The sequence below is a fragment of the Pseudorca crassidens genome, chromosome 12, assembly GCF_039906515.1.
Source record: "Pseudorca crassidens isolate mPseCra1 chromosome 12, mPseCra1.hap1, whole genome shotgun sequence".
In the NCBI taxonomy this organism is placed as follows: domain Eukaryota; kingdom Metazoa; phylum Chordata; class Mammalia; order Artiodactyla; family Delphinidae; genus Pseudorca; species Pseudorca crassidens.
In genome coordinates this window covers 53805612-53822055 of record NC_090307.1, presented here as the reverse complement: position 1 = coordinate 53822055, position 16444 = coordinate 53805612, and the positions used below count along the sequence as shown (strand labels likewise).

The 16444-nt window shown below is 35.7% G+C and overlaps 1 protein-coding gene across 5 annotated transcripts in view; it reads left to right on the top strand.

The window, feature by feature from the left end:
• The window catches only part of GREB1L (GREB1 like retinoic acid receptor coactivator), a 262351-nt gene that overhangs the window by 125651 nt on the left and 120256 nt on the right, over positions 1-16444 (top strand). For all 5 annotated transcript variants that reach the window (XM_067699540.1, XM_067699538.1, XM_067699541.1 and 2 more), the window contains exons 2-4: positions 2074-2181; positions 14717-14881; positions 15090-15287. In XM_067699540.1, the coding sequence (XP_067555641.1) occupies positions 14725-14881; positions 15090-15287 (355 nt within the window). In that variant the 5' untranslated portion in view covers positions 2074-2181; positions 14717-14724. The remainder of the gene's footprint in view (positions 1-2073; positions 2182-14716; positions 14882-15089; positions 15288-16444) is intronic.

Sequence of the window (16444 nt, the reverse complement as noted above, 5' to 3'; positions counted from 1 at the left end):
TTTATGTAAGGATTTTACTATTTGGAGAACTAGTCTTTTAAAATGTGGTAAAGATTTACAAATTCTTTTATCTGTAATATATTACAGATAAATATTCTTTATATGTAATTTTTTATTATGCTTTCCTTCCTCTTTTCTTTTTTTTTCTTTTCTTGTAAGCATTTGAGCATCTGTAGATAATAAAACGTTTGAAAAGTTTCAGCTACATAACTAACATCCTTACTGTTTACTGAAGTTTCTTTGATATTTTTGCAGTGGAATTCTGAAAATTCTATGCTTATGCCTTAGGGAGGCTGGGGGGCAGACATTAAGTAATTTTAAGTAACCTTCCACTTAATTTAATAGGCTCTTTGATGAGAGAAATACAATCGTTATTGATCTGTGAGAGCAAGGCGGAGATTTTGTATTATATTTAGAAATTCATTTTGTTGGTGAACGTCAAAATTTGTGAATCCCAGCTGATACAAAGTCCCTTCTGTGGTAGAGAAGGAACAGGAAGGAGGTTGGCCGGGGAGTAAGACAGGGGAAGGTGGTGTGTGTATGCGGTTGAAAAAAATGATTTTGTCAAAGTTTTTGGCGTTCGTCTATGAAAAAGACCATAGGTTGAAAGGCAAAGAAATTAAGATGATTAGAAGCTCTAAGCTATACAAATGGTGGAGTATCTTCCTTCTCTATGGGTGTAAATAATAGATGAAAGAGTAAGAGTGACAACAAAGGATCAGGTCGTTTAAGAGAATGTGTGCAGCCTGAGTAGGGGTCTGTGGCCCGGGGCCAAAGGTCTTAGCTTTGAGTGTAATTAGAAGAAAATACAAAAATGTCATTACTAGCAGGTGAAGTGTGCAGCACGTGGCCAAAAATTAGCAATTTTAGACTCTGAAGCAATTGGAATTGGATTACTGACCTTTTTTAAAAATCATTAAGGTCCTTGTGGAGTCATATAGTTTCATTGGCAGTAATGCAGTTTGACCTTGCTGACCATATGGGGTAATCTTGGGTTCGGATGGAGGGAGCAAGACTCCTGACTTACAAAAAGATGTCTATTTGTGGGTGGGTGGGTGCAAAATACATGAGATTGAAAATCTGCGACTTGCATTTTTAATTGTTCTTTTGCCTGAAGACGTTCTTCTGACAGTAAGAGAGGTAAGATATTTTTATTTCAAAATCTAAAATGGTTCTTTTCTCTCTTTCAAGTTGGCATAAAAGGAGAATAAAATGAAAGCCTTTTTTTTAGAAATATATGTTAATATAACTTTAAATGTTTTAGTGCCATAAATATGCATCTTGAAATTAGAACATTCTTAAGAAAATCCTCTTTTCTTTTTAGACACAGTAACAAAATAGAAACACTTCTAAGTTATGTAAAAAACAATGACAAATAGTTTTTATTTCACTTGATGCCTTATGACTGTATTTTCTATTTTTTCCATGCAATAGTTTATATTGACTATAATCTAGCAGAGAGAATAATATGCACACTGTAATTTTCAACCAGTTATATGTAATTATAATTATTTAATTTCTTCTAAGAATACACTACTCAAAAGCGTAGGAAACTGTAGCTCTTTTTATTCTTGCAGGCTTTCTTCCTTGGAAATTATTAAAGCGTTCATTTCAAAAAGTAGAAAAATAATTTTAATCAATATAGTTATGTTTTAAATTTTTGATACTTCTTTGGGAAGGTAAATTTTGGTCAAGCACCAGAGATTATAAAACTCAAACTCCTTAGGGTAAGGAAATTACCTTTCACTAATTTCATTTCTGAAAATAAAAATAGTCTCTGGGCTTTAAGCATTATGGTAACACCTGTCCAAAATGCAGACTTAACAGATTTATTCAACTTATATTTAGTAGGGGGAACTCTTCAGAAAAGAAATTCTTTTTGAGTATATAAAGAAGGAGGAATATCTATATTTGCCATTTATGACATATGGAGTTGTGTAAGAGTTTGATAATCCATTTCTAATTGGAATTTTTGTAGAATTGTAAATATTTAAATTACCGTATTATGGAATATAATGCATTTGGAAATTAACTCATGTCTTTACGTATATATTATTTTTTATGTTTTTGCAGGTACAAAAAAGCTTTAAACAAGTAAAATCTAGGCAACAGGCTCCCTGAAGTGTTGACAGCCCAACTTAATCATGAACGTGATTCAAAAATGTTAATAAATAAACCAAGGTATTGTACAATTATAATATGCCCCCTTTCAAATTTTTTAAGATCAAATATTTTTTGGAATATATTTAGAATTTAGATAAAGCTACTGTCTTTGGTACTTAAACTGATGAAGCAGATATTTCTAAGAGCTCCTCTCCTTCTGTTTCCTCTCCTCCCTGCTTTCCTCTCCCCTCCCCCATCCTCTCCACCAAAAAACAAAAACAAAAACAAAAAAAACACCCAAAACAAAACACTTTCTCAGCTCCAAGGTTTTTTTTCTTACAACAGCCTCTGTGTTATATTTCCTGTATACCTAAATTAAGACAATAAGAGTTCAGTTCTCGATTCTTCTTTGTTGATTGTGGTTTTATCTTTCAAGTTGTCTAACAAGAGAGACATCTAGATTATTGGCCTCTGCAGAAAAACCCAAACCATATCTAGTGACCACATATATTTAAACTTTTTATCATATAATAGTATCCTGAGATGTATGTTTTAAAAATTTTATAAAAGTTTTCTTTTTCTATTTTTGGAAGCCTTTTAATTTAGAAAAGAAAAAAAGGTGATACTGTCCTTTTTTCCCTCCTATGTCAAAGAAAATCAAAAGTGTGCTTAGAATTGAGAATTTAGGGATACTGTTTAGGTAACTCTTGTCTGTTCAGGGCATAACCCAAGACTGGCTCCCTCCTTTTGGAAGTTAAAACGTGCTTCAATAGCCTGGCATTTCCAAAAGAGGCCAAAGATCTTTTCCTCTTTTATGACCCATCGTATCCTTTTGAGGCCAAAAAGAACAAGAGGGTCATTGCCACTTTAGCCGGGTCCCTGTTTGTTCCTTCATGGTGACCACGCAGATCCTGAAACCTAGTATTGGCTTAACATTTGGGCCTGGAACATCTGGAAAATGGTCTGAGAAGGAGCAGAGGAGACAGAGAGAGGGAGAACTGTTGCGTTTTGTTACACCAGGTGCTAGGAGGAAGCAACATTGCCTTTTTGATATGGGAGGCAAATTCTGCGGGCCCTGGAGTTAGGCTTCAACAATTGAAGAGGTCAAAGGACAGCTGAGTGGGGTCAGTGAGACACCATGGGGTGTATTTTGTTACTGAGTAAAAGGAGCAGCCTCCTAAAACCTTAAAGAATTCTCTTGAAAATCTGTGTTGTGAAAAGGTTTTATGAGTCTCATGGCAAAAACTCCTGATTTATCTAAGGAATGCTTGCTTTTGTCTAATGGAAGGATAATCCTTACCAAATGTTGGCAACTACTATAAGAGTCAATATAGGTCTGAAAGAACAGTTAGGGTTTGAAGTGTACTTTGCTTTCCAAAATGTTTATCATTTTAATGTTTGTCTCTCAGTGAAGAATTTTACACTGTTGAAATACCACCTTTTTCTTTCCTTGGAGCAGAAAGTGGCATGTCTGGGGGTGGGGAGGGGAGGTGGGTAAGGAATGAGCTTACATTAATTTTAAAATTATTCTAACAAGCTGTTGACTGACCCCAAAGCAGGATATTATAAACCTTTAAAAACTCCAAAACTTAACTCTAAAAAGTTCTTTGACTTTATTTTAACATACAAAGGGAATACATGGCACTTCATGTGCCATTTATTTTTGGATTACAGAAGTTTTGTTTTTTTAATTTAGTTGTATTTCATAGAAATGGGTATCAGTTGATGAATAACTTTAAAACTTGGGTTTCTCCCTGACTGTGTTTCTTGTGCATTTTGTAGTAGTAAGAAGAAAAACAATGTCAGAGTCAAGAATAGAGAATAAGAAAAACAAATAGAATAAATGATTTTCTCTTTGAAAGGAAATGGAGAAAGTGGAGCAATCTGCATGTGGTAAGAACTCTTTGCCATGCAGCCCGTGACTTCAAGATACCACTTATATGATTGTGGAGACTTTCGAAGGGTGTTGCCACCTGGCAGATAGGTAGTAAAAGGTAGAGGAATTTGGCAGTATTTTTATAGCCCAGTTTATATACTATATACATGTACCTAGACATAGAATGTGTGTATTACAATACGTGTAGTAAAGAGGAAAAGATAAAATGATGAATAGTATAAAATAGGCTTTGTTAAGCATTTTCTTGCTAATGTATAACTTTACAATAAGTTTGAATTACTTGTGTGTGTGATTTTTTAAATCCTTTTAAATAATTATTCATTTTAAAGCCACATGTACATACATGTAAGGCTTAACGGTGCAGTGTGCTCTGTGTCTATTTTTTCAAGGTTAAAGTGCCTTTCAACAACTAATTTAGAAACCTAAGTGTAGTGACTGATAATTGCCTAAAGAAAACCCACAGCTGTTTAAGTAGCACTGAAATTGTGGCAAAACTGACAAATACAATTAGCAATGTTAATAAGATAAGAAGATGGAAAGTCAGGAGCAGATGACCAAGTGGAAAGCTGAAGGCAGCAGGAGTAACACATCCCTATAAGACCAGAATGTTCACAGTTGCTTTGAATTTCCAGTGCTTTTCCTTTTAAGCTAAGCCCCTCTTTTACTATCTGAATTACCAGCTGAATGGGTGTTTGCAGGTTAAATAATTCAGATACGTGTGTTCAGTCCCTAACTCACATCTGATTTTGAAAGAAGACAGCAGTAGCAGCTAAGAAAATCAGTCAGATTTTGCTGATTCCAAGACACAGTTTTATTCGTGGTGCTTTTTAAAAGTCAATTTTAAATGTATTTCTATTTGACTGTAATTACTGAGAGTGGGAATTTCTTTACCCCTCTTTGCACCCTTATAATTCTTATTAGTCAACTACATATATTACAAAGGAGACCAAAGCCCCTGTTTTGTTTTATTATTACGAAAACAAAACAAAAAACCTGCAGAAGTCTTTAATGTGTTCTTATTAATTATATTTATCTGGTTAATGTTCATAGCCTGATTTCCAAACAATTTCTTAGGAAAATTAAGTGGGGATAGGTAAATAAGAAAAATTAGGTGAATGTTACATGCAAAATATTTAATCATCTGTGTTCTTCCCCTTATACTTGTTAAAGCATCCTATGAAAATTGGAAAATCATTGTAGTATCTTTTGAAATTCTACTCTGCATTTGGGAAATTGGTTTTTGCCTCTGGTGCTTTATGCAGATTTTAATGATTGTTGTGATAAATCCCCAGAAGTTTGTTCTCTCGGAAACCATAGAGACTCCTAACTCTCTGAGTGTGGCAGCCTTGATGGATGTGGTAAGCCACACTTTGGAAGCATTTCTGGTTATTTAATGTTTTCTGTTCTGGATTATTGACTCTTCTCCCTGTTGAAAAATTGGTCTCTGGTGACATGGTAGAGGTCACACGTTGCCTATTATTGTTTTGCTTCTTTGATCTAACACAGCGATTGCCTCTGGTAATTATACTAGTTCCAGAGAGTCTTGATGAGATGTGTTTATTTTACAGAAGAATTTCTGGTATTTCAAGGAAGAAAGTAAAATTTCCAGTAGTAACACGTAACTCCTTGTCACAAAGGAAAAATAGCATTGTCCTTTATCTTTTAATTTTGACAGATTTTACATAATCATTATGAAATTAGTTCATATGTGACAGTAATTATTTCTATGGCAATTTAAGACGTATTGCATATCTGTAAGTATATTGGTAAAAACAGTTAATTTTAGAATAAAGTTACTAGGGCTAGGTTTTTATTTCAGTACTTAAAATACTTTTGGCTTCAGAAACTCTCAAAAGAAAGTCACCCAGATTTAAATGTACAGAACTATTAAAAAAGGTTGGAAACTTTGTGTTTTAATCTGTTTGCATTTTCTAAAGATTTTCAGCAAGTAGGATGAATAAAAATGAAATAGAACACTTTTGTTTTGAATGCATCATTAATTTTGTGCTTTTTTTGGAATGTGCTTGGGAAGAGATAGTATCTCTTCAAACCTGTTTAATGTATAATTGGGTAAGACACAAAAAAGCTCAATGTATTCTTTTTTTTAAAACTCAACTCCAGCTGTAAACACAATATTTTCCCCCAGGTGATTGCAATTTAATGGGGGGGGTCAGACAAATACTAGACCCAACTAATTTTAATTAAGAGCAACAAATATCAATTTAAATGGATAAATAAAATGCAAAAAGCACAAAAGAGAGAACTGTGAATAAACGCTTGTTTTTAATTTTGAATTATAAACTCTTTGAGAACTTGAAAGAGCCATGTTTGATTTCTTGCTCTAGTAGTTACACATTATCACTCTCATCAGTGAATATTTTTGACAGAGAAAGGACATGTAAGCAGTAATGCCTATAACAAGTAACTTTTTTATATGAAGTCAAAGAATCTGATAGCTATAAGGGACAATAACGATTTGTATGTATGATTGTAAAATTTCTTAATAAGTGAATTGTATATACCACCAAATACCAGCTTTTGGAATTTTTACATTGCTGGTCATTTGTTCCCAGAACAATGCCCCCAAATCTACTGCTGTGCCCAACACATACAAGGAGGTGCCTCAACTTTTCTTAGTATCCTCGATGTAGCACAAGCTTAAAAAAAACCCACATATTACTTCTAACATTTTCTGCACATTTATTTTGTGCCAGGCACTATTCTAAAAATATTATATGTGTATAACTTCTCATGTATTCTCACAAAAACCTATGATGTTGATTGTACCACCCCATTTTACAGATGAGAGATTAAGTAACTTGCCCAATATCATGCAGGGTAGTAGGTGCAGGATTTGACTTAAGGTCATGTGACTCCAGAGCCTGTGTGCTTAACCACTTCAATAGTGGGATTTCTATAAATGCTGCCTGCCTGGGTGGATGATTGTTAAACTTTGGAAAGTGGGTGACAACATCTATAGAGAAAAAGATAACAAACCACTGACAAGTTATACGAAGTTGTCTATTTAGTACTATGCCTGGCACAGTCAATAAATTGTGCCTTAAAAAAAAAATCAAACCGAAGACAACTACACACACATACACACACACACAAACAGAATGTATCATTTTCACTCTCACCTTTTTTTCTATTTCAAATAGCTTGGTTTAGTGGGGGAAAATAAAAACATGGGCTTTTGAGTCTAAATTTGAATTCTAGTTCCATCACCTACAAACTAGATAACCTTGTCTCCTTGCAGAAACTGGATCAGTTGCTCTGTCTACCTGTCCCTCTTTCTGAATCTGCTTGTTTCCACTTGGTTTCATTTAACTTGGTCCTCCATCCTATAAATGGAAGTTAGCTCTAGAGTTTGACTACATTCCTTACACCCTTTGGCAGGAATATGTCCTAGGTAGTGTGTGTGCTTCATATTGTCTCCCATGGGGAGGCACACGTGTCTCATTGCCTCACTTTTAGTGATGCTAAACTTGATCAGTGGTTCAGGAGGTGACAGACCCCTCCGCATCAACCTTTTATCTAATGGTTTCACTTATTCTCATTGCCTAAATGAATTTTGCATTAAGGGCTGCAAAGTGATCATTTTAAAATTCTGTCATTCTTTCTACATTTATTAATTGGAATTCTTCATCAAAAAAATAAAAACTCTCAAGAACCAGGGCTGTTTGGATTCTTCAGAGTATAGGATGAGCAGGATAAATGTTTCACTCTTTCCTTTTCCTTTTAGTAGCATGCAATCAGGTGCTTTGTTTGGGTTTTTTTTTTTTTTTTTTCCCCAAGAGGAGTTCTCTTTTTCTACTTGAGAGGCAAAATTAATTTGCACATTTTTATATTTTAAATGTGCTTCAGTCCATTGCATTTATTCTCTTTTATGTTCAATTTCTCTCATCTTTGGCCCGTGGGAACCTTCATGTTGATTCCTGTCTTTTGACATGACCAATTAGTCTCTGATAGCTCCTTTGCTTTCTGGCACAAGATATTCAAGGATCATAGTGTGTACAGTTGTCCCACAGTATCCACTGGGGGGATCGGTTCCATGACCTGCCGCAGATACCAAAATCCACAGATGCTCAAGTCCCATAGTCAGTCCTTGGTAACCACGGATTCAACCAACCACATAATGTGTAGTTCCAAATGTGGTATTTCCTGCCCCAGACCTGGAATTGGAGCCTTCAGGGAGACTTGATTCTTTTCAATGAGTATGCTAGTAGGAAACCACAGAGTACTAGGAAGTGCTTATTGTTTATTGAATTGTCATTGCTTCTGGGACTTTTCAGTAGACAAAGCTTGGAACTACAAATTTGAAACCTTCTAAAAACTATATATTCCCATCTACCTGCTCCATAACCTAATTTGCTATTAAAACCAGGCAACCCTAGTGTCTTAGATTCAGTTCTTTTTCTTTTACACCCTACAGCCCTCCCTCGGTATCGACAGGGCATTTGTTCCAGAATCCACCAAATCCACCAAAATCCACGGATGCTCAAGTCCCTTATTTAAAATGGCTAGAATAGTTGGTCCTCCGCATCTGCCAGCTTCTGCATCCTCGGATTTAACCAACTGAGGACTGATTTCATGGTTAGGTGCAGAAACCCGCTGCTACCAAAGGCCAACTGTACATGATTTAAAAAAAAAAAAAAATCAGAGTTCGTCTTGTTCTTACTAGTCACTAACTGTGATGAAACCTTTTAAAAACTACTTTTAAAAAAATTAATGCTTACCTTCTCCAGAGAGTTGGTATTAAAAGTCAACCTTTATTAATAGCCCAAGTGCAGTACCTTGAAAATATTTTTACTTGGTCAAAAGAACTTGTTGAGGGAGATGGTTGGGTCAGTACAAGTGTATCATAACTGGCAAAAAATGCTTCGGAGTCTTATGCTAGAAGGTAGTAGTAGAAATGCCAACTCTTAATGGGAGTTTCTTGGTCTAAACACTGGAATGAATTTTATTTCCCCTGGAATCCTAAAGTACCAGGAAGAGGGTGGGGGTGTGCACATTGCAAATTCCATTGTTCTTACTGTCTTTTTGAGTAATAAGTCTATTTTTAAAACTACTTGTTCAGGGATAGTCATAGAGTTGGGATTAACTCAGTTGCTATATGATATTTTCCTTTTCATTTATTGTTATAATATTGTTCACTACTTTAAAACTTGGAAGATACCAATAAGGAAATAGAAAGATCATTTAAAAACAACTCCACCCCAATAGATAAATATTAACAGTTTATTTTATGTACTTCTAGACGTTTTTCTGCTTGCATTGATATTATCTTTACAAGAAGAAATGTATTTATGAAATTTCTAGTAAATTCATATCATATTATCAATATTGTAGTCTTTTTCTTGTGACTTCTACCTACCTAAATTGTGTCCTACCATGGATGAATGAGGGAAATTGAAATTAAATGGTGTTAACTTTTTAACAGTAATAGATTGGGCAATATCTGAAATCTACTACTTCTTTTTACACGGATGTGAGAAGAAAGACAAGGAAGATACAGTCTCAAATTCATTTCTTTTTATCAGTCTTTAGGAAACTTTCTCTTGTCTTCACGAGAAAAATTAAATTTCTTTTAGAAAGGGGAAAGATTGGAGGAAGATAGGAAGAGTTATATAAACATGCCTAATACTTTAGGGAGTTGATAAGAATGTTTTTGATTTCTAGATTTGCCACATAATGAATTAATGAAACATGACTGCATCTTCTAAAGTTGAAAACAATGGGGAAAAACGGGTATCAGCAAGAGGATTTCCAAAGTCAGGGGACATGATGCCAAATGATCTGATGCTTTGGAGTCTAGGGGCAGGCCTGTGCTTCCTCTCCTGTATGTGTACACAGCCAGCCCTCTGTATCCAAGGGTTCTGCATCCACAGATTCAATCAACCTGCCTATTCGGAGGGCCGACTGTACTATCCTTTTAATGTATGGGACTCGAGCATCTGCCGATTTTGGTACCCACCAGGGTCCTATAACCAAATCCCTGAAGATATCAAGGGGCAATTTAGTTATTCTTTGTGAAGTAATTTACTCTTTGTTCATTTTTACCTTTCATCTAACATTTAAAGTGAGGTTTGGGTTTTTTTAATTGAAGAGAGAGGTGGTGTTTTTATTTTGTTTCAATTTTTTAAATAGTTGCTTGGTTTTGTGTCTATTCATCCCATATCCTACGTTCAAACTCCCTTTTCAGCCTTGTCTTGCAGCCATGATATATGTAGACAAGGACAAATCAGCAAACAAAAATCTTCTTCCTTGATTTTAATTAATTAATTTATTTATTTTGGCTTGGCTTGGCTTGCCAATTTAGGAGTACTATATGGAGTATCCATTCCCCAGTTGGGTCATTATTGTAGGTGTTTTAACAACTGAATGGCATACATGATTAGATAGCCTAAGACGGCTGTTGCTGGAGACAAACTGATTAGAGTCCACTCCTGTCTCTTGGCCTTTTCTCATAGTATGACCTTGGGCAAGTTCCTTAACTTCTCTAGGCCTCGGTTCTCCTAAAAATGGGGGCAGTAACAGTATTTTCCTGGCAGTTAGTAAGTTCTCCATGTTACTAGTATTATAATGGTTCAACAAAGAATGTTTCCTTTCACATTTCTTGACAATAACAATGATGACAATTACTGCTACTACCATCACCACTATGACCATCACTAGTAAGAATAATAATGACAGCAGCAGCTATATCATCTGCCTGCTAGGTGCCTACCACTGTGATATGTGCTTCATATATAACTGAACATTTGAAAAATCAGAATATATATATGTATGTATTCTGAAATCTGATCTGATGCTTTAAAAAAGCCTTTGGAGAGTTAGGTTAAAGGAAAATTTTCTCCTTGTTTCCTGTGTACTTAATAACTACTATAAAAGTAGTTATTGCATTAATAATTAACTGCATTAATAATACAGTAATTATTAACCATGAAACCACTGACAAAAAGGGAATGAAAACATTACTGATCAAGTTGTAGCTTCTTGCAGTGTGTATTGCTTCTCCTTTCCATTTTCAGCAGAAAAAGAGTTGAGGAGAGATGATGGAGGCATTAGCAGGCACCTGTTTCCAAAGCTACTCTTTTCCTTACGGCTCCAGTCCCTATTCCTAAAGCCACCAGTGATAGAAGCTGCCTGTTCTACTCCACCCTTCTTTTGTCTATCTTTCTGTAGAGAAGAGAAAAAGGCTAGAGCAGAGAGGCACCAAACCACACTGTCATGGTGGTTTGTACTTGATTCCACTTGCATTTTGAGCAATTAATTAGTGGTGCAGAAAGAGCTCATATTGGGTACCATCCCTTTCTTAGAGATTTCCTCAATACCCCAAGAGTGCCTATTTGCATCTCAGAGGTCTGTAGTACTATAACAAAACATTTAATATAGTTTTCCCTGTGTAATTTCACAGTAATAAAAGAAAACATGGAAAAGCAATACAGTGCAGTCTCACAAACTTAATGTCAGCCAGAGACATAAAATATCTGCATATGTACAGAATTCACAAGTCTGTTCTTTTTGTATTTCATTTAACAACTGATTCTAAAAAGTATTTCTCCATTTTCTGACCTGAAGTTAGATTTATTCACGCTGACTCTTAGTAGGATGCTATGTCATTGCAGGCCCTGGGGGCTGTTTGAGATTCAGAGGAAAGGAAGGCTGGTAATCTAGGTGGATAAGGCCAATGATTTCAGTGACCCTAAATATTACAGCATATGATATTAAGAATACACTGCACTAAAAAAGCTTTTTCCTTTGAACTCTGCCCATCTTTGGGTAGCATTGAACTGTCAGTGAAGAACTCCATACTCAGCACTAAACAAGTTTGGGGTCAGTTCTGTCATTCTTCACCTTATCATTATCATTTTTAAAACTGCCCAGTTATGTTTTCATCTGGAATAGTCAGCCCCTTCTTTTTACGCTCCCAAGGCTGTTCCATGGGTACTTCCTGTTGGCTTCGTCTGAGTATTGCTCAGGATTATGCTCTTGTAGGATTATGTGTATGTTTTATGGTGGTGAAACTGGATCGCCCATGTTTATGTTACTTTAATATTTTAATCAGCACAATATTCATTTCATATATGTCATATTACTCCTTAAACTATGCTTAAATTGAAGGGATTGAGATCATGCAATCTTCCATGTATAATTGGGCACTTCTTTATTCAACTAAAAAGATCTCTTGGAGAATGTAGGTTTTCAATGATGAAAGGAAGTTAATTTGTTGAGCAGGTAATAGATTAAGAAGAGGCAAGATTTCTAGGCATTTGGTGCTCTGGAGAAAGGCTAAAGGTCCACCTTTGAAGTTATTCCATTGTTCTCCACGAATAAAAAATCCCATGGTTGACTGTGCTAGTTCCTGGTATTTTGCTCCCTTCAACAAGGAAGAAAGGTAAAATGGCTATTCGATTTTGACTTAGATGCATAAACTAGTGACACAGCATATTTCTCTTCCAACCCGCACCCTGTTTTGATTATGCGTGGTTCTGTTGAAAAATAAATTGCTTTAGAAAAATTAAATGTTTATAGTTGTACTGGTGGGGTTTTAGAAGCTTGGGCAAAACTTGGTATTTCAGGAAAATTTCATTTGACGGGCTTTGTTGATTTTCTGCCACTTACAACTTGGAATTGGGTATTATATGTATACTTTTGTGTATGTACTTATTGTAAGAAAGAACCTAGTAATTTATTTTTTCCAGTTTTACTGATATGTAACTTATATATAACGTGTATTAGTTTTAGGCATACAACATAACTATTTGATATGTGTATATATTACAAAATTATTACTACAATTAGTTTGGTTAACATCCATCACCTCACATAGTTACAAAATGGTTTTTTCTTGTGAAGAGGAACCTAGTAATTTAAATCCATGGCATTTGGTTTCTTATTACCTACTTTGAGAAAGGTTGTCAAAATATGATTACAGCTTTTCCTCCAAATCATAGGAATCTCCAACAAAGCTTTGATAAACTGAGACCCTCCGATGGGAATCTCTGTATACTATTCACTGCTACCAGAAATCATGTAAGAAGCCTCCTTTGCTATATATAGAAGCAGTTCAGGGCCACCAAAATCTCCTATGGAGCTCCTTTGTGTGATCTAGGAAACCTGAGAGGAGGGTTGAGGTGTGGTATGCATCACCCCTTCTCTGCTCATGGGTCATCACCACTGGATCTTGGCTCCCTTTACCTGCTGAGCCCGATGCATGCTCAGGGTCCTCTCAAATAGTCCTCCAGGGAGTCAGTCAGAGTTGGAGATACAGATGAAATTTAATATCTACCCCTCTCCTTGATGGGGAAAGTGGAGCTAAGATATTCTCAAAATTGCGTTTCTTGAAATGGGATTTACCCAAGTTAAGCCCATCCTCTAGGAGTGCAAGATTTGTCATCTAGATATTGAGTCCTGGTTCTGACCTTTACCAGTGGGGTGATAGTGGGCAAGTCACTTGGCTTCTCCAAGCCTCAGTTTTTTCATTTATGAAGTGGGAAGAGGTCATACCTACTTCAGAATACTGAGGATTAAATAAAGTAATTTTTGGGAAGTGCTTGGTATACTGTCTAGCCCAACAGTTCTTAGATTTTTCATCTCATAACCGCTTTATACTCCTAAAAATGATTGAGTTTTGTTTATGTATATTATATTTATTAGAATTAAGAAAATTTCAAAGTATTTATTAATTTAAAAAATTAACAATAAGCCCATTATATAGCAACATAAATAACATGAAAAATAACTGTATTTCCCCAAAAAAAGTTAGTGAAAAGAGTAGTCTGTCTGCTTCTGCATTCAATCTGTTGCAATATCACACATCATATAGCCTCTGGAAAATTCCACTGTAAACGTATGAAAGAATGAGAATGAAAAAGGCAAATGATATCCTAATAATAGTTTGAAAAGAGTTTTGACCTCATGGAACCCAGAAAAGGTCTTGGGGACCTCAGATCAATCGTTAGCATAGCCAACATTTAGCACCCAATAAATTTAGTTATTGATCTATATGGAAGTTTTTGTAACTAGTGATGAGAAGTAAAGGCGATTGCTTCAAAACTTCTTGTTCTGTACTTTTCTAAAGGGTCCCAAATAAGACTGTGATTCAAACTAAGCAAAAGAAATAACATTGTTTTTTAAATAAATACTAATAATACACGAACAAGTTCTTTGAATTTTAAAAGGCTCAAATCTTGCTTTCAGGAATTTGTCAAATGTATTATCATAAAGCTTTTATTTTTTTTTTTCCAGAGAAGACTCTTTTTCCCTCCTAGGGTAATAAGATCTTAGTAGAGAGAGAAGTAATTTGATATTTACTCTGAAACCACTGATACTGTTCCTATGGGGTTTTGGCAGCCCACCAGTTTAAGAAGGTGTGGCCCCATTGTCACCATGCTGGGCTTCACGACTGACAGGTCAATCTTGATTTACTAGTTGGAGAACCTTCACTTAAAGCACTTATTATGGTTTGATCCTCAGATACAAGATCCCTTAAAGGGGCTTTTTGAAAGCCCCTTTGGATTCTAAAGACAAGAAGCAAAAGTGATGTAACAGATAAATTGATAAGGTGTCTCAAGAAATATAGGTAAAGTTCATATAGTTCCAATCTTAGGATATATGGATATAGTTTATATCAGCTATCTGTGTACTTTGCAGACATATGGCCCTCTAATTGTATCAATTTTCTCCTTTCTCTTTTTCCTTGGGAGGTAGTGTAGACCATGGGGAATTCATATGCTGGGCAACTGAAATCTGCTCGATTTGAAGAAGCTCTCCACAACTCCATAGAAGCCTCTCTCAGATGTAGTAGTGTGGTACCACGACCAATTTTTTCCCAGCTTTACTTGGACCCTGACCAGCATCCTTTCTCATCTCCAGGTAAGTTTCTCAATCCCACACATTTCTAGACTCCTTTTAATAGAAGTGGGATCTCCAAATCTGGGGGGTATCTGAAATAAATGGGTTAAATGTTAGCCAATGCCAGTCTCCCTGTCCTCAGATATTTTTCAGAACTATGAATTTTTCTTTTGGTTATTTTCCCACAAGCATTTTTATTAAGTTAGCTATGATTTATTTGCTTACCCAGATGTAAAACCCAAGGTGGAGGATCTGGATAAAGATTTGGTACACCGCTACACTCAAAATGGAAGCCTGGATTTTTCTAACAATCTAACAGTAAATGAAATGGAAGATGACGAAGATGATGAAGAAATGTCTGATTCTAATAGCCCACCAATTCCCTATTCACAAAAACCTGCCCCCGAAGGGTCTTGCACTACAGATGGTGGGTTGCGTTTTTTTTTTTTTTTTCCAATTCCTCTAATATTGTCTGGCTAGTTTCCAATCATTGCATGGGGTGCTCAAGGCTGGGAACCAGTAATTACAGAAAGGAATGAGGAATGATTATGCTTTCACTCACATTATTGCCTGTGATTTCATAGCAGGTGTCTATTAAGAAAGACAAGCATTATCACCCCATCTTGTAGATGAAGAGACTGAGATTCACAGCAATTGAATGACTTCTCTGAGATGGTATGTGGCAGAGGCAAGCCTAGACCTAGCTCAGGACTTTTTCAATGCTCCAGGTGCTTCCTGCAAGAATGTGACTCTTTCAGAAACTTTATTTTAGTGATCTCTCTTTCTACGTCTTTCTGTTCCACTCTCAAAACAATTACAGAGATATCAGGTGTTTTAATATTTACCTTTTCCATATATTTTGAAAATTCATCCAGTATACTGTTATCTCTAGAAGATTAAAATGAACATATTTTGATAATCCCACTTTATTTATCTTCAACCTCCTCTTCTACCAAGGCTTTAACCACACTTTTAAAAAGAAAATCCTACGTAAAATGTTTTCAGTATTTCATGGTTTTGGTGATGTAACAACTTAAATTATACTCACTTACCTCCATTTAGTGGCGTACGGTGCTGTTTTCTGGCCATCCCAGCCTGATTTCTAATTAGTTCATAATTTGATAGTTTATAGTTTGCCCATAGCTCTTCCAGCTTGGCTCATTCTAAGGTAGTTCTAAGAGTCCTCTCCCTCAAAGGCAGAACAGCCCTGAAATTTTCCTTATGAAAATGACAGTGAAATAGAGCAATACAGTGCCTGGATTTGTTTCAGCATACCACCTCCTCTTCATGGGAAATCCTCTATTTACCTAAGACTCCTAAAACTTAAAGGAAGGTAAAGCTATTTTTAGAGGCAATTTAGATAAGCAGATACTTAACACCCCATGGGCTTCTGGGGGTGCCATTCAGATGTAAAATCTGGTTGCTAATTTCTTATGTAAATTATTGGTAGGTTCCTACCCTGCTGGGAGGCAGTTGATCGTCTAAAGGGGTAAAGGGCCGCCAGATTTTAGGCCTCCAAATACTGCTTTGATTAGTTTGTGTTTACAGCTGTTTCAGTAAACTTTCCCCTCCCCCATTTAGATT